This window comes from Temnothorax nylanderi, unplaced genomic scaffold, assembly GCF_030848795.1.
Source record: "Temnothorax nylanderi isolate EJ_2023f unplaced genomic scaffold, tnyl_v1.0 TNYL_tig0062_pilon, whole genome shotgun sequence".
Taxonomy (NCBI): domain Eukaryota; kingdom Metazoa; phylum Arthropoda; class Insecta; order Hymenoptera; family Formicidae; genus Temnothorax; species Temnothorax nylanderi.
In genome coordinates, this window is record NW_027249124.1 from 424,856 (window position 1) to 444,400 (window position 19,545).

Here is a 19,545-nt window from a genome sequence, read left to right on the forward strand (position 1 = left end):
TAGTGAAGAAAGCGTATATTGAATTTAATCCTCTTTTTCTTCTTCATATATTTATTTAATTATCATATATTTAAATACGTCGATTACATCTTGAGTAGCCTAAGAGATATAAAGGCAATTGAAGATTAATGTCGCGAAATGCACGCTAAAGTTATCTCTGGGCTAATCTGCAATCGAAGAAGAGCACGATTTATCTTCCAGGAAGATAGCAGTCGGATTGCAAGTCGGGTTCTTGAAGAAAATCTCTCATTCTCTCGCGCAATTCGCGCCTTAGACTCCGGGCGACTTAGCTTTTCCTCCGCCACTGCAGGCCACCCTCCACCTCGGGGGTGAACGTCGCGACGCGGAGGAGGGTGATTTTGGTTTGTCCCTCGCTCGTAGCGACGCTAGCGCCGCGTCGGAGGCTCCAGTCCGACCTCAGCATCACTCGTGGTGGTTTCGCGCGCGCATCCGCCGCTAAAGTGAGACCACTTTTCAAGGGAAAAAAATCGAGATTCCGTCCGGTTTTCGGCGCGATCGGCCGATTTCATCCCCCGTCGTCGCGTCGCCGCGTTCGACCGACGCGATTAAAAATTCTGGACGGCGATCGTCGAGGCGCGTCAATCGAAAAGTTGCCGAAAAAAAATCACGAGAAGTGCGTTTTAACGAGAGGGAGACGAAATGAAACCCGCGAGAATGAATCACGGGTGATCGACAAGCGCGAGTGAGTGACCGTATATATATAATCGCGGATCTATCGATCGCTTACAGATCCCGCGTCCCCAACAAGTGAGCCGCGTGTGCGATTTAGGAAGCGTAGATTCTCTCCGCTTTTTGGATCTCAACTTGACACGTTTGTTTACCGCTCGTCGAGCAACCTGTTTTCTTATCGCGCGCGCCTCGCGAGTTCCGTCGATCTGAGTGCTCTCGGGAACGGTGAAATGTATTCGCGGGAATGCTGGGATTTTCGCGGCGAGATCGCAGGGCGATCGAGAAATCCCGGTCGACGTAGAGAAAACGCTTGAATTTCCTGGAGACTAAGAGTGCATCGCTGTGCGGCATCTCTCCTGTGGGGCGAAAAAAGAAGAAACGTTACGTGATTCGCGGAGAATTTGTAGGAGAATTTTAGGAGAAATTCGTTTCGCGGAATAACTGTCTCAAAATGTGGTCGAGATGCTCGAGGTGCCCGAGTGATTCGGAATAAATTCGATTCTGCGGGCGGCGAGATGATAGTTGAAGTGGTGCCATGAAACACATTCAGTGAAATCCGGATTAAAATGCTCTCACCTGTGCGAGTTTCGCCTGTACAAAATTGTTACGCAAGTACGAGTGGAACATTGCAGCGTATCTCTGGTGTTTAAAAAGGACCGGTCGCAAAATTCGCGAGGGGAAAATATAACCGCGGAATATATTCGAAGTGATCCGAGGTGATCGAGCGGAAAGTTTCTCGCGTTTTGAATGTGATAAACTTTATGCGATTTTTAGGGGAAAAATACGCTTTGGATGCCTGTGAGATTCGAAAGTGCTTGAATTTGAATACGGGCGAGAGACGACGAGCCACGTTCGATATCAACAGAGAGATATTTCTGCGGCGGTGCGTAAATGTGTCAGCAAAAATCCGCATTAAAACTTGGGCGTCGGGCTCTTCCCGATACCGATAAGCTTCGCATGAGCGCGAATTCTCTGGTTTTAAGTGGCATTTGAACGCCGAGGGCTCGCCACTGCGAATTCTCACCTCAAAGTGGGCGCGAACTTTCGGGCTCCGCCGCATAAAAATATATGGTTTTTATTTTTTAGTGACACGTATGCATGTTGATAGAACTCTGCATTCTCGGACATTCAATTTTTACTGGGAGAGTAAACACAAGGTAAAATAAATACAATAAAATCAAAGCTTTAGCAAGATAAGAGAGCTATAGAGCGATTTTTATCTGCGATCGAGCGCATAGTTTAAATCCATGTATATAACTATAGGGATATATTAAAATTTGAGAATCAAAGGCGCTTGAAAAAGGCGTACATAATTTTTCGTAAAGAATGATAAAGTTTGAGAATTATAGGCTGTGTCGGAGAGACATACGTAATCAAGCAAAGTTTAAATCATATTGATATTTAAAGGAGTTTCGTTTATAAACGCTTCAGTTTCCGATCCACTCTCAAAGCGTAAAGGATGCCGCGCTCTTCGGGCTACCGCATTATTCCGCGTGCGAATTCTTGAGGATCTATTGGTCAGTGCGGGCATAGTTCGTCCCGGGCGAAGTTACAGGGAAGTGAGCAAAGAAAATACGGTCGTTTGACGTCACGAGTGAGATGCCGATGATGCCGCGAGAGGAGAACAATTTTCAGCGGATGACGCGGTAATCGTGAATATATATATATATACCTTGCGAGTGACGACACAAAATTCGTGAGAAACATCGTGACGTGCGAGAATCTTCGCATTAAAAAGCCCGCGGCTCGCGAATACGTTCTCGGAGTGCTTCAAGTGTTCGTAGAACCGTGAAAATAACAATGTCATTCATCCGAATGTACGGTGACGCTTGGAACAAAAGCGCGCGTGAACTGTAAAAATATAGTCGCAATAACAGTAACGTCGCGCGCGCGCTGCTCCCTTACGTGACCGAGAGCGGGCGTGTTCTCGAAAACGATTACGCGAAGTGCCCGGCGAAAAAGTACTCGTGAGACTAAAGCTCCGACTGACCGTTTGATGTACCCTCCGCCGTGCAATTGCAGTTTTCGGTTTAAAGTGTTGTGCGAGAGACGCAAAGATAACGGTAACGATTGACATTAGAGCGCCTTTCTCGTCGTCAATGTCTTTCGCACAGGCATGAACTTTCGGTATACGGTGCAATGATTATCCCGCGGAACTTTTTATCGCGTGTTTTATCAACGTAATTAGCCGCTCTTTGAGATCGGAATACGTCGGGATAAAAATTACGGCATTGTGTTATTACCTAAATTGTTACACGAGTACGGAACGTATATGAGAAACGTCACGGAGTTACGCAATTAGGCGATTAGGCGAAAAATATCGCGAACGTAGCAAAAGTAAAACAGAGATTACGTTGCGCAATTAGTGCATGAACACGGTTCGAGATAAAAAGAAAAGTTGTAAAAAAATCGCCCAAAATACGGAATCACGCTTTGCGTATCTTGAAATAATATTGTGCACGGTGAATGAAAAAGAAAAAGGAACATCGAAAATAAAATTCGTTTTTTCCGCGATCGATAGTCGTCAACTGATAAAATCGTAATACACGATATGCGCGACCGACTGTAACAATATTGACATTGCCAACGAGTGAAACTCTCTTCCCGTCATCGTCGATTACATATACTTTTCGGCGTATACGTGAAAAGCTGCCAGCCGCGGACGGGAAAGTGTTGACACGGTGCGTTCTATTAATTTTCCATCGCGACGTAAAGTTTCCCGCGAGTTAAAGTCGAAATTGGAGCAACGCGACAGCTGCATGTTGTGAGAGAAGATCGCACGCGACATCGCCGGAGGAAAATAAAATATGTATGTGGGTAAAAGTGTCGGTTGTAAGCTCGACGAAAACGTCTCGGAATTTCTTTAATAAATCGCTATCGTCCGCGCGCGCGAGAAACATCGTATCGTGTGTTCTCGAGCGAAGAACTATTAAACACTCTTGAGTGTCGAGAATTGTTGCGACTCGAGATCCGTAACTGTTGCCTCGGAAATCGATTCGTTCTCGTAAGAGATCGAAGAGTGTCGAGCAAAAGCTTGTGCTGGAAGCGGTTGGATACTTCGTAGCGAGTGCTTCAAGGAGTTGTCCCTTTTTGGTTGCGTTACTCGTCCACCCGACTCAATTTCGTGCCATTGTCTTCCGATCGTTCGATTCGGTGTTTCGTGAAAAGCGATTTCCTCGATTGTGTATATACTTCGGAGAGAAGAGGAGCGCGACTTGTCCGAAGGTAAACTTTAAGTCACCTTATTAATTTAATAACCAACTTTATCTGCAGGGAAATATATTCCAAGCTGATATAAGTTTTACTTTTTTAAAGGAATAATTACAATTTAGATAGATTAACAAAAAATGTATATAGATTTATGAAAATTTAGCAACTTTTAGAAAAAAATTGGAACATATGTCGCTGTACAAATGTATACAAATTAAATTAATCAGATGTACGGTATAATAGAAATCATATTTATATAATTTATGTATAATTACTATCTATATATATATTAAATTTATTTAACATGTCTAATATCTTAAAACTTGCAGTTTAATTATAAAAGTTATTTAACTCCGAGGAATTAAAAAATAATGTAATACTAAATGGACGCAGTTCTGCAATGCGGAACCAACTTTAAAACCTTACTTTTCCGCTAGAACCGGGAAACATTAGAAATAAAAATTCTGCGCCAACGTTATCTCAAATGACCAAACTATAATCCTCCTAAAAAAAATTCTATGTGTTACATGCCTTTTTAAATGTGTTTTATGCGACTGATAGTTGGATTTTGTGTCTCCAAGAAACAGCACATTACAGATAAGAGTTGAATCATTTTTGCATAACATACTGTAGGTTTATCACTTTTTAATATAGAATTAAAAATCTTGAAAATATTATTTGATTCTTTATTGCATAACGTATTCAAATAATATCTACCAAAGTCGTAATATGAATTAATGTGAAATTATGTAAGCCATCAACGGGTACGTACGCTAATAAAAGCTTCAAATTACATTATTCTTTAAGGTAATACTCGACTTTTCCTAATTACGAGTTTCAACGACTTCTGTGATTTCTGCGATTTCTGCTAAGATTACATAAATGCTTATATTAATGAATTAAAAAAACGAATATTATAAAACATACTCAATATTTCAAGAACTACAAGAAACGTTATCTTTAGAAGTAAAATTTAGAAATTTTACATTAAAATCTTTTAAATAATAAATTTAATCTTTGTTTGTATGAAAATTGGTGTTGTAGAGTTTGTTTAGAAGTTAGAGAAGTTCCGTGCATTATTTTTACTTTTCACGCTCTTTCTTATTTAATCTCTTAATACGACATTTTATGAGATGAGTAAATAATTTAGATTATTCTACACTTCTCTTATCAAAACTTTAAATAATATTATAAATTTAAGTATGTAGTGAATACTTATAACTTATATATACATACCAACTTTGAAATAAAAGATATATATTTAAATAATTATATTTGGAACAAAGTGGGCTCATTTATGAAGATTATAGTAAAGTTGTTGGTTATATGATCGAACATTATCCCGTTCTCAGATAATTTATTGGACGTACACTGTTCGAGCGCGATAATTAAAGGGCTGTCACAGTTTTCTAGGCGAGCAGTTAGTTCTCATTTATAAATGAGATTATAATGAATCGCGGGCGCAAACTCAATTTCTTCGAAGTCCCTAATGGATTTGTCACAAAAGAATGTTAGCTTCGGGAATGGGAAGAGTTTGGGGCTCTCTTAATCTGTCTTTACTGCTTTCTCATTACTAGAACTCCCGGAGTGAAGGCTCATTGAAATAAATGTGAGGGGTTAAATTAAACGGACGAAAATCCGAGATTGCCTATTTGCGCATTTTTCACACCCGTTTTTACTCGAAATATTTGCTCGGCTGTTGTTGGTCAGACAGGAATGCACAAGATTTTACTATACAAATAGAGAAATTCTATCTATTTATTACGCGAAATATTTAATGCAAAGAAGTATATTTGTTCTTATAAAATGTATATAAACTTTAATATTATTTATTATTATTAATATAATGTTAATATTTAAGCAAAGAAATATAATTATTATTATTAAAACATATGTAGCTTCTTTATTAGTTATTTTTATGAATTTTTTATAATTAAATAATTATTCTGGAAATAATTAAATATAACGTTTAATTAAAAATGGTATTCCGAATTTTATTGCATTTTATTTACAACTATCTCTGATATCGATCCATTTCATTCATAATGCTTCTATTTGGTACATATATTATAAACAATAATTTTATGGAATGCTGTTGCATATGGTTTAATAAATAAATGTAAAGTGCTGAAATTAAGTTTTAAAAGTTAGAATATTAAACTTGCGCGAAATATGCGGAAATTTTACAAACCAGCCACAAATTCAAATTACATTTAAAAGTTAATAAACCTGTAATTAACGGCTAAATTTCTTGTTATTATAAGTAACTGCGGTATTTATAAAAGAGATTTGTTAATTCAATGTAATAAAATACTCATCGCAATTGATAATTTATATATCTTACAATTAGAGTTACGAATTTATGAATTCATGAGAGTTACCACGCAAAACACATTTTTAAGAGTTCTCCCTTCGCGTGGAGAATACCGACGAGATATTTTTTTGCAGTTTTCGCGATTTGGCAAATTGCAAATGTATGGAATATCCACTTTTCGCGGTTGGCGTATGTGTGCACCGCTGCTGCGGGCAATCGCACAACCACAGAAAGAAAAACATCAATTCACCATTCATAATATAATACCGCAAAATAATTTCTCTTGTTTTAAGTTATAATAACTTTAATGTATCGCCACAGAAGCACTATGGCACAGATCGATCTTTGAATAATCGTAATTCAGCCGTGTAATTCATTACGTATGGGGGTGTTGACAATAATAATTCTGTTTGCACTCGTCTTTATTTATTGCTTGATTATTCGCCGTTGTCGACTTATTAGTATTTTTTAGTATTTTTTGTATACGTATATTTATTTATTAGTTATTTTTAATTTGTAAATATTATTATTGCAAATATTATTATTGCTTTTACTCCACAAAAATATTTCATGAAAAATAATCCATTAATCGTAGCTTCATGCAACAAATATAACAAAGATAGATTGTGAAAATTTTCTCTGTCATTTCAAACTGTACAAACTGAAGACATCGAAGGTTTGATTTTACGAGGTAGCGGAAAGGATCTGAACGAACGGAAGATGAAAGCGGAGAACGAAAACGGAGGACAGGGATTCGAATAATGGGCGAATCTTGCGCAAAACTGAAATGATTGATGGAGAAGCGCGCTGGCGGAGACTGGGAATTCTGGGAAATGCCTCGGAAACAAAAGGAAGGGGAGGAAATAGTTAAACTTGTGCGCGGACTAGGTCGATACCTATGATGTTTGAATGCAGTTAATTCGAATGCTTTCGATAATAGTTACGCTACGAGGACTCATCAACCGACTGACGCGGTTAATGAGTTTTCCAACCTTTTCGCGAGAACTGACATTTGCCATAGTTCGATTTTAAAAAAGCAATCTCTATCTGCGATTCTTTATTATTCTATGGACTCGAGATTAAAATTGCAAGTTACAAGTTATACATTTAATAGAAGAAAATGGTATGAAAAATTCTACATTAATCTCGCTTATAAGCGAAATTAATGTAGAGTTTTTAATTATAAACTCTATAAAGGATAGATTTTGACTTGTTTTTATATTAATATTATCATCTATTTCTACTTTCATTGAAATTGCTGACAAACCTTTATTGTTTATTTGCAAGGTGTGAATAAAACTTATTTAAAGTTGATATCTTGGTAATTATTTTGTCACACACAATAAATTCTTGAAAAGCAAAATTGTTAAAAATAGTCTTATATGAAATAAATGTAATAAAGAAGTAAATTGACAAGAGGGAGATAAAATACGATGTTATTAAAAATTCTTTGTAATTTATCTTAACAATTTTCTGATTATAAATTTATAGAAATTATTCTTTTAACATTTTTGTACAATAATAATTGATTTATGTAAGAAAAAAATTTTATTCGTATTCTGTTTAAGATAATTTCATATCGTAGAATTCTGCTTAATGGTGGAATTATCATTATTCAGATTTAACTCCGAAATTTACACAAGGTATGACCTAATGGTCTTCCACATTCATTAAATATCCAAGTTGTCACAGAAATATGTATGAACCTAAGGAGGTTATCGCGCAATGCAATTTTTCTTCATTAATTTTGTCCGGTTTACGTATGCACGAGGAAACCAGTTTAGTGTACGAACCAACGCGGGTTTATTAGATAAATATTAAAATGTGCTTCACATTTGTTACACAAATTTGATTGATCTCAATAAAAAAATATTCTGCCTTGGAGACACAAGCGAGAATAATTTGACTATAAAAAGAACAATATAATTGTACAATACATAAAGAATGCATCAGTAATATTTACTGATATAGATCAATTTATTATTACAAAAATCTTTAGAAAAAATAATACGCGTATAAAAAATGCGAAAAAAAAGATATATCGAGACTTTTTCAAACTATAGGATTGAAATATACTACGTATTCCGAGAATGATGATAAAGCTAATGAGATACATGAAGCATTTAGTTTCTTATTATGCGTTTCAATAGTCTCTTATGTTTCATTAATATTAATGAAAACTTCAGTTTCTGTTGCATCGTAAGTACAGCGGAGGAATAATTTTTCAAATAATACTTTTTGCGTGAGGATCGATTCTGAAGACGTATCGAGAGAGACCTAATAACGACAAATCCGAATATGTTCATTGAAGCACTTGTCAGACGGCATTGATATCTCTTCGCGCCATGTAAAGAAGCATCGTACTTTGAGTTTTTATGTAGCGATCCAAAGTCCTTACGCGCATAGGGATATGGCGTAAGTCCAGTTTGATTTTCGGAAAAGTCGCCCCTCGAAACTTCTGCGTATTCTTGAAACCGAGTCTTAAAACTTTCCCGGAAGCTACTTCGGCGCCGCGGCATATTTCCTCGTTCGATTTAAACCGAAGGATTTTACTATCCTCGCACCTCCAATTTTACGACCGGTGTTCCCATATCGCAATCGCGAGAGCGCGGGATAAACTTATCTGCTCTCTCTCTCTCTCTCTCTCTCTCTCTCTCTCTCTCTCTCTCTCTCTCTCTCTCTCTCTCTCTCTCTCTCTCTCTCTCTCTCTCTCTCTCTCTCTCTCTCTCTCTCTCTCTCTCTCTCTCTCTCTCAATGTTTTCCCTCCCCTGTTTCTTTTTGACCATGATTTAGTAGACCCCAATAATATCGGTGTCGCAATAATTTTCACCGCGTGACAAATACGTACTAAAACGTATCCGCAGCAATTTGTATCAATAACCATATTTCATTATACGTATATCACGGCGCTACCGAGATCGCGCGGTCTTGATGCGATCTCGATTACATATTGGCGCGGGAACGTTACCTAATCACGCTTGCATCTCGCTCGCAAACTGACACACGAGCGTATACCAATCTTCCGAAAGAAACGGGATTGTGCGCAAACGAGGCGTATATGGAGAAAAATAGCACTTTATAAGCAAGGAGATTCTGATGAATTTTTAACATCGCGTAGGATGGACTGGCACAAGAGAGCAGAAAGAGATAGGAATTTGAAGATGTATAGTCGAGAGCCGACTATAACGTATAGAATAAATTCAACATATTCAAGACAATAAAAAAAGTAAGATCAAAGAAGAGGTTTAATAAATTTCTCCCCATAAATTTACATCGTATTTTGCAGTGTTTACGCTAATTTAGGTCAGATACTTATAAAAATTCTCACATTTTTGCATATTCTCTGATATAAATTTTTTAAATAAATTTTACTCTATCAACAATTATTTATTTCGCACTTTTTTTAATTAAAACGCTAAGCGCCGATGTTTGAAAATCCAGGCTCCGACCAAGTTCTACTTTCCCTCGTCACTGTAAAATTACGGCATTGTCTCCGGAATATGTAATCGCGTTCTTCCGTTCAATATTCATCGAAGCGTTGCCGTCGTCGGGTCAAAGTAATCACTCATAGCTTTGTGCGGGCGTAACGATTCTATACTGAAGGCCGATTAGTGCATTTGTCATGCAGCCGGGGTATCTGGGGTCGCGCATACTCCCATTAGTGACGTACGGGCTTCAAGCCAGACAATGCTTCGATGCGAAGACGGCGATCTGAATTCTACTAAGTGAGCGCTGGCTGATCGATGGGAATACTATATTTCGGGAGGGAAACGGTTCGTCATCCTGTGAAACTCTGCGTGTGACACGGGCCACTTCAACTTCGAAGAGGATTAATGTACTACTCGTACGAGAGAGATGTGCTATCGCGGGTCGCAACAAGCCGTATCTTCCATGAAGTGCGATTGCACAGATTTATCCTGCCATTCTGTAATAAAAATTTCGTTGATTAAATATGGATTTAATTGCACGATTTTTTTTCTCTAATGTTACGTAAGTTACGTAGACTTTATTTATAAATTAATAGCTTTATTTATAAAACTACAATATTATAACGTACAATATTTAATTAATGAAAGAGGAACCTGTCATGCATGAGATTAAATATAACGGAGAAAATAAAAATATTTGTTACGTATATATGTTATAAATATTGAAATAAGTGAAAAATATGGCAATTTTGTAAAAGAACTAGGTCACAGTATTTTACATAATTATATAAATGTCATGTTGACTTCTAAATTTATATACGCTTCATTTCACTATTATTGGCACTTCCTCTAATAAAAAATCCAAAAGAAAAATACGAATTGTGTGCGACTTATAATTTCATCGATAATAGATCAAACAAAATAACAGATTAAACATCGAATGACAACGATAATTGAAAAATATTGCGTCATGAAAAGTAGTGTTACACGTTTGCACGTATCTCCGGGAAAAAAAAAACGTTTATTATCCGCGTGTACATACATCGGGTACTGTGCTCGACACTCTTCCACGCTCTCTGGGACGCGCGTATGGAAACGTGCCGGATGAATCTTGCGTGCGAGAGTCGGTTTTACCGGGATTTATTCGCGTATGCCTCGTTAAAGGTGTACAAACACGTACTTCCGCGGCATTCATTAAAATAACAGATACTTGGTGCTGTCCGGATAAATGTCGGGAACCGGGTTTACGCCTGCCGCTTTCATTTTAAACGAGAACGAGACAATGATTCGTGTTGACTGTCTCGCTCGATGCTCTGCAAAGCTGACGTTAATCGAGTGCCGCGGAAACTTAGACTGAGATACGGTTACATATAGTACGTTATAATAGAGCGCGCGTAATCCGACGGAGACATTGCCGTAAGAAACTAGGGTGGAAAAATGTTCTAGCGCTCGGATATAAAGCGAGCCGGGTTAATGCCGGGCGTGTTCTTTGTTCAAGAAAACATGCCCTAGGTTACGTCTGATCGATTTACCCTTTAAAGTATTCTTACGCCGACAACAGGTTGCACATGCTTCTATAATTAAAAATACTTGAGTTCCAAGATTAATTTGAGTTCCAAGATAATTTAAATTAAATTTTTCAAACACGCTGAAAATACGGGAGAGATACTTTAAAGGTCTTCCGCGTTATTAACGCGGAAAGCGCGCTATCTTATTACAGCGTAATTTAAACGTTCGAGTGTTACTTTACGCTATTATTTGCGGCGAAAGAAGTCGCGGCAGGTTCCAAAGTTACGTAATTTCCTGTTGACGGCGATATCATTGCGAGCGATATGTTTTATGCGAGCGAGACACGAGTGACGCAAGTGACCCCACATCTCGCCGTCCGGTCAACAACACTTGAACAACCGCGCGCGCGGTAATCGTACAAGGGGTAGACAAGCGCAGCCGACAACGAACGGATAGATACGCCTGGATGAAACGGCGCATCGTTGCACGTGCTCGTTGATGTTGATTTTCTCGTGCATCGTGAATAGGTGTGTTTGCCCGGCCGCAAGCACGCATGTACGTACGTACGTGTATCATCCTCGCGCAACACTTGCCCCCAAGCGGATTTTACATTCGCAGTACAAAGCGAGAAAATAAACAGAGAGCAGACGGTGTAATATTGCGTTAGCGAAATGATACATTGATTGTTGTTAGGGGATGCAACTATGCGCTGACTTTACGATAAACATCTGCCGCTCTTGGCTTTCCGTTTCGAATTCTAATGGATGAAACCGATTTTTTTTGTCTAATCAAGACGCGGCGCGCGGCTATGAACACAAGCTTTTACTATAGGCATTAAAATCTTAAAATCTGTTTGCCAAAGTTTATTTCCCAGTTTGACAATTTTGTAATTATTTAATGTCATTGAGTTGACAAAGTTCAAGATGATTCTGAAATGATAGAAAACATGTTACCTATGTTTATCGTTATTTTAGCATTTATTTATAGATATAATAGAATATTAATTTTTCAAATATTGGCGAAATCATTCCTTATCTCAGAATATCAAAAATTAAAAGATGTGTACAAGCACGAATGGAATTAATCTAAAGCGATTATTGCGGGATTTTGAACAATTAAATGTTACTTTGTTTACTCTTTTTTTAGATAGATATAGGTTTTTCTCTTTGCGAAACCAGTCGGGTATAAAAAAAGCGAATCTAACGACGCGTTTATACGGGTTTATGGTTAATCGAACATAAGTTACCCACATATAAAATCCCTCGAAATAGGGGAAGAGAAGTATAATTAAATATAACACGCAATAAGGTCATCTCTTTGTTTGTGTGATAGAAATAGTAAATGTAACAGTTGAACATCATGTAGAGTAACAGCTACTTCATCGTCACTTTATTCGACTCTATTGTCGTCATAACTTCGGAACTTCTTTACGAGTGGGAACTAAACTTATTTTCAAACAACATAGTATCTTATTTTCTGTATATGCATCAATGTTTTAGAACAAGTAATATTCTGCCGAATAAATTATTACACGTATATTGCAGGACATTTGCTCTTTTATTTCCACATTAGAGAAAGATACAGAATTCTTGTCGTTCCTTCGGACTATTGATATTCAGGCAAGCCTCGACTCATTGGATATTTATGCGCATTATAAGTTGATTTCCAGCAATAAGATAGGAATGGCAAATTCCGTAAAGAAACAACTAAATCGGGCAGCGGGACTATCATTAAAATGAAGTATCCTTCTGAACTACGCGGTTCTTCCGCTACGATTGCAAACTCCGCAATACGTCACCTTCCTTCCGCGTGTCGTTTCGCCGCGGGCGGTCGTCGTGGATCGTTTTAACGACGCAATAATGACCGCTCGTATTCAAATAACGAGAGGTGCGCGTAAGGTTCTCGGGCAGCATAAATTTTGCGCTCGCGCGTCATCGACGCGCAACCCGTCGCGAATCGGGGATACCATTCCCCGCGGTATTTTTCACGTAATGCCGCGTCGTCCGGTCGCGCGACACGCTCCCGCATAAGCGAAAACGCGTCTCCGGTAACTGCAGTCGAGAGACGCAGTCGACTTTACGATCGCGAGAAACACGCTACCCCCGACGCTCTTGATTCTTTTATATTCCGTCCGTCCGACGTCGAGCTCCGTAGCCGTTTACTGCCGCGTTTTAACGTCGTATAAGTGACGCGAGGGGTTCCAGGACGTCTGGCGCGCTGGGAGGACGGAAGGATTTAAGTCTCCCGCTCGCCCTTTCGTTTCTCCACGCGGCAGTTTTGAAGCTGCCACCGTCGCGTCGCTTGTACCCGAAGTGGCATCGAGAGAACCTGTCTCACGACTCGCGACTTCCAACGCGAACGCGCCATAGCACGAGAGGAGGGTGGTTACGGTTTCTGAGCCGTGGTTACCGCAGCGCGCACGGAATATTTTACAAAAATGCATACTCCGAAGGATCGCGGCATTCCTTATTCACGGCTGCGCGAATTTGTCGTGTACACGCCGCCACGCTGCCACGTGTACGTGTAGGTATCTATCACCCATGTCGACCGCAATTCTGCTGTTGCGCTGCCGCGCGGTCCTGAGTGTGTTATGTTCACACGGCTTGTTTGCGACGGGAGGGTGTCAACGCGACCGAAAAAGTGACCGGCGGTGATTTCGCGCGAGTTAAACGGAGTAGAAAGTGAATATTGTTTAGGACGAGGGAAACGGATGCGCGAAATTTTGTCGGCAGCCGTCGATGCAATCGGTCGCGCGTTTTAATGCTTTTAACGCGGAACATGATTCACACCTATTGGATGCCCACTGAGTGGATTAACAAATATGCTAGTCAAATTTCTTGTTAACACTATACAGGCCGGGAAGTTGCGCGAGTAACTTTCATCAGTGGTCGGCTCTTTTTGGCAGGAATTGACAAGAAATAATTTTTGCTGTGTATGTAAGTAAATTCAATAACTCCGAATATCTGAAAAGTAACGGTCGGCATATCAAATGTCGCCAATGTGGTGTCATCGGTTATTAAAATATTAATCTGATCTGTTTCTCTTTTCTTTATTTTCGTAATTGAGTTTAACATATATAATTATTTTTACATAGGTATAATTACGATTACAAGTAGAATCTCTCTTTGACTTTATCTTAACCCTCGATTTAATTTTGTTTCAAACTAATCCGATTCTATTCTGAGAGAGACTGATCTTAATTTGGTTATATTAGAGGTTTATTTGAACCTTAATCTAAACTACAAAAGTAAAGTTTTATAGGCAATCTAAGACAGCTTTTTGATATTGATAAATTAAACTTTTTTAATTTAAGATTAAAATTATTTTTAAATTAGATTTTTTAAATAATTATTTCAGTTTTTTGTGGACAATTTTGTTCTTTTACATATCTGTTTTTTTTTAAGTTGCAAAGAAAGCAAGATCGTAAAGTTTGAAACACATATTCGAAAATGTCAAATTTAAAATTCGATTGTTTGTAAGAAAAGTAGGAAATCTATTTCTCCATTATCTGACATTTTTGTATGTACCTACTTAAATAGTAAATTAATCAGGTAATTTGAAAAAATAAAATCGAAAATGAAGATCAAAGCGTAATCCACACAAAACAACAGTTTATTTTTAAAGCACTGATAAAGTCTTGGAACTTCCGATATCGCCGAAAGCTCTCCTTAGTATAAACTGATAATGTACAACTTGGCAAAAGCTGATTTGGCCTGCTTACTACTGGCATAGCTACATATAATTTTATCCGAAATAATAGCTAGAACACAAAGGTTGTGTTAAATACTGCCTGAGATTCGATTTATGTATATGTCTTCAAGAATTCCGCGCACGTCTGCCAAAAATTAGTATTGCTACATTCCATAGAACGACTCAAAATATTGCCAAATTTCAGAAATCTTATTAAATATAACCGAATTAAGTAAAACGGAAATAATAAATGTATTCTCAATAAGACAAAATTGAAAAGAAAATTATTATTGAGAAAAATGGACGTATGCACTCTCTGGGAAAAATAAAGACGGAAATAACCCACTTTGGGGCCCACGATTACGCGTAACTAAAAATCGTAATTAGCTATTCTATCTATTTCTAAGATTTTTAAGTTATACTAGTCAATTATCTCAATTAGTTCTGTCGATATTCAATTACGCAAAAATAATTTTCACTTAAGGGGCACTAACCAAAATGTTAATTAGAGTTACTATATCCAAATAGTTTGATTATCTAAAATCGTGGACCCCAAAGTGGGTTATATTTTTCCCAGAGCTTATATACTATTTTCATACGACTAATATTTTATGTAATTTGACTGGAAATCAGTTATTATTTATACATCAGCATAATAAATAAATAATATAGTAACATTTAAATGAGAAGATATTCTTTATTTTATGGGCACAACGTTGCAATGTTTCCGCTTTTGCGAGGTAAGCAGCGAGGAAATGCAAATTTTTCTGTTCAGAGAAACGATCTCTCTTCTAAAGTAAAACGAGAGTACTTTACCGCATAATTTTTTGCCCATTTTACTGATTTATAGTCGGGTCGACTTCATTGCTAGTCAATTTTCCTCGAAGCCGGTACATAAATGAAGCCCGGTTACATCCATTACTTACAAATCTCTCATCCCCAATCAATTTATATCTCTTTCAACCTTATATTTGTTATAATTAAGATGATAATAAAGAAAAGTCGAAGAAATATACGGATATGACGAAAGATATATTATACATCTACGTTGAAGTTATATCGCTTATCTTAATTTAAAAATAAACCACTCATATATCTTACAGTTTAATCTAACAATTTTCGCTGGATTACTAGAACCGTATTTATTTCTACAAATGTTAATTGACCTTGAAAATAGATTTTGTGTAACTTTATGATATTTCATACAAACTTTATATTTATTGATATTTTCATAAATATTTGATGCACGCTTTGCAATTTTTATATTTCTAAATGCAATTTTATAAAAATGTAAAATATAAAAATAACGGTAAACTGACAACGGTAGTCAATGTAATCAACACAGCTCGGAGTTAATATAGCATAAAGGTACGTCTCTGTCATACGCGAACGGAGAGTTTCATCACATTCGATTCGACGGTGGATTAGTGGTAGCGCTCGAGGTGATTCCGTTTATTCCCTCTATTTACTGCAGGTGTACGATTTTCTACGACGACGCGGGCACACACGATACAAGCCGGGAAACATGTATATAAACGCGATAAATCGCCGACACGCGTCCGTCGAGCCGTGTGTGAAACTCCCGCTCGGATCGCTCGTCGAGTAGATCCGTCACGAATGCAGACGCCCACAGCGATGCATGAAGTGCATCGCGGTGCCGGTTGCACTCGTATTTTACGAAGTTCGCCGGTGCTTCGTCTACGTCATTTTTTCTTCAGGGCTCGCGCGCCGGAAGAGTGGAAATCGTCTCTCTGCGGAATGAGTTCCTGATACGGCCGAGCGGTCGGTAAATTTAGACGATTCGCGATCTACAGGAGCGAAAAGCGAAATAGAGGAATGGTAATTTATTGACTCCTATACATACGCGGTATCGCGGCATATGTGGCCATTGAGAGTTTAGTTCCTATTCAAGTGATGAAATTTGAGTGCAACAGCTCGTCCGCGTGATAAATTATTCCGCTAATGGAGCATATTGTAAAATCGATCAGCGAATTAACCGCGAATATATAATTACGTCTTTTTAATATGCATTTTTAGCGAATTAAACGCTTTTATCCAAAGAAATTTAATCATGTATAGAGTAGGTGTGCATATCGCGCGTAACGTTGTCTATTAATATTCCCATAACTTGAAGAATAATGTACAGTAAAATTCACAATTTTGAAATTTTATTATGTTATCAAATACGTAGAATTGTTCTGTTATATTTCAAATGTTGAAATAGTAAATTAATTTTTTTATGTTAATTTCAATTTAGGATTAAACATTCTCTTTCCTCTAAAATAAGATTATTATTTTAAAATATGCCATTATTATACGTATAAATAGTTATTGTATAACAAATTTTAATATCAATATTTAAACTGTACGGAAAAAAAGATTAGTTACTATAAGCTAATATAGTCGTAATATATGGATAACTAACATTTTTTTGCAGCGAGAGTTATATTTTTTGCAGAGCGAGAACAAAAGGTTTTGCTACTATTGCTAAATTATAGCTCTCGCTGCAAAAATGTTAGTTGTCCATATTTTACGACTAAATTTAGCTAATTTTTTTTCCGTGTGTGCTTGGAGCAAATATTCAAATCCTTCTTTGTGTTTTTCATTATCGTAATGTTCAACATCGGACGGGAAAGTCGCTCTCCGGAAGTGTTTAATCGTCAAATCCATTGAAGAGCATCCTCAAAGCAATCGCTCCGGGGACATTTTCTAGCGCACACCGACACGCAAAACCACGTTCTCCTAACGTGAATTCACGCTCGAAGTCGCGCCACTCGACTTCTGTCGCTTTAAGCCGGATCGGGCCGACGTTCCTGGAACCGAGAGGCAAGATCGCTACTTATCTACGATCTAGCTATTCTGTGGATCAGCTCGCGCGAATCCGAGAGTCGATGCGCCGCGCCGGTGGGTTGGCGGGACATACAATGCCTTGGGTATCTCCCACTTTCGGCCGACGAGGGGATCCATCTAGCCACCAGCCACGAGTTTCTTCCACCATCCTCTTAACGGCGACCATCAATGTGCCTTAGTCGCTTGCGGAGCCCACCACCCCGGACTCATCGTTATCTTAGCCGCGATAAGCCCCGCAGGAGAATAGATGACGACGAGTATTTTTTCGCCCGGGCAAATCTATTTTAAATTCTCTTCCTACATCCCTCGTTCTGCGCGCGGTGCCGTAAACGACACGAAGGTATTTCTCGCCCAGCTTCTCGTAGCATATTAATTTCCGATAAGTCAGCATCCGCGCGCGTCCCACGCCCATTTTCGTTCACCACTCCGACACACCCCCTTATTACGGTCCCGCGGCGAAGACACGCGGCGATCAGAATTGCGGTATCAGAATCTCATTTCGCGGTGAGACGACGCTATCGTTGTTTCACTTTTTTTTTCACCTCCCTCGCGACGATATCGCGTGGGAAAACGAGGAGGTGACGCGATGCGCGACGGTGTTTCCGCTTGATGCGGAACATTACGACAAAGTCGATCTATCTCGGATGGATTGTCCCGGGACAAAAAGCTACGGATGTGAACAAGCTCATGGTTATCTATTTATCTGTGCCTGCAGGTGGAATTATAAAAACATATATAAAATGTATAAAATATGTATGTTAAATATAATCTTCACAAAATAAGGACATAGATACATGGAAGAAATAAAACAAAATTATTTGTTCGAAAAACATAATTTTATTACTAACGTTACAATGGAAAATTAAATAACATTGTAAATATGTTTACCAAAGAAGTATTGTATTATAATATTCTCATATTTTAATGTTTTCATATTGTATAAATATTAGATATATAATTATTCTAGCAAAATTAATTATAAGAGAAAATGAACCGTCTATTTACTTTATTGCTCTTTCCGCTATTTCCTCTATATTTGTCTTTTTAATTAAAATACAGCTTTCGCTCTTAGTTTATATTAATTAGGTACGATTGTCACTCACAGAAAGTGAAGAAAGTCGTTGCTCCTTGTGCATTTCAGGATTTCCATGGAATAGCTACTCACGATGACCAGTATGAAATTTTTTCGCGTCATCTTGGCGCTCTTGGGAGGCACGCACGTTTTGTGCTCACAACCATCGGCGTCTCCAACTGTGAAAACCGGTGAGTACTACCTGCCTTGAACACAATGGACTTGATTACTGCTGCGTTATATCATATTTATTCGTCCGCTGATATCCTCTGTTGTTGAGATCGAAAGTGCTATTAGTTCCCTTTCTCGCGTTTTGATGCAATAAACTACGTGCATTTGTAGCTTTAATAACGGTGATTTTTTAATATAAGATACGATGCAGAATATTGCACGAAGTATTATTACGCTGAAAATAATGCCATTATAAATTTATAGCCACCGCTAGGAATGCACGCTATTGTATCGGAAATTAAATCTTTCACATCGAATTGTAGCGCAACGTTTACATATCTCTTCGCTATTTCACGTGATTATTAATGGATCCAATTCGCGCAATGTTGCATGATCTATCCTTTATCAATTAAAGTTTGTGCATTCAACGTCGGTGAAATTAATAAACAATTTACAGCTGTAATAGAGGTCTCGGTATTTTCAAAGTTTTCCATGCGGTGCTGCCACTGCATGTACCGTAAATAACAGAAACAACAATTTTTATTTTATTTTCAATATACGTCGAAATCTTTCATTATTCTAAACAGATAAAGTAACACATAAATTTACTA

At 38.0% G+C, this 19,545-nt stretch overlaps 1 protein-coding gene and 1 long non-coding RNA gene across 17 annotated transcripts in view; one reads left to right on the top strand and one right to left on the bottom strand.

Moving 5' to 3' along the window:
* The first annotated feature begins 416 nt into the window (after positions 1-416).
* The window catches only part of LOC139773476 (protein amalgam), a 207,377-nt gene continuing 188,248 nt past the window's right edge, over positions 417-19,545 (top strand). For 4 of the 16 annotated variants that reach the window (XM_071707930.1, XM_071707931.1, XM_071707932.1 and 1 more), the window contains exons 1-2: positions 417-3,915; positions 18,833-18,954. In XM_071707930.1, coding sequence (XP_071564031.1) covers positions 18,858-18,954 — 97 coding nt within the window. In that variant the 5' untranslated portion in view covers positions 417-3,915; positions 18,833-18,857. Of the gene's footprint in view, positions 3,916-10,184; positions 10,205-13,210; positions 13,675-14,067; positions 14,088-17,427; positions 18,032-18,832; positions 18,955-19,545 lie in introns of those variants that run through there. The other 12 variants (XM_071707921.1, XM_071707922.1, XM_071707919.1 and 9 more) reach the window with 12 other exon arrangements.
* Positions 9,442-12,072, bottom strand: LOC139773478 (uncharacterized). Its single transcript, XR_011718354.1, has 2 exons — positions 10,685-12,072; positions 9,442-10,139 (listed from the first exon to the last, which is right to left on the bottom strand). It is a non-coding gene; the product is annotated as an uncharacterized lncRNA (long non-coding RNA).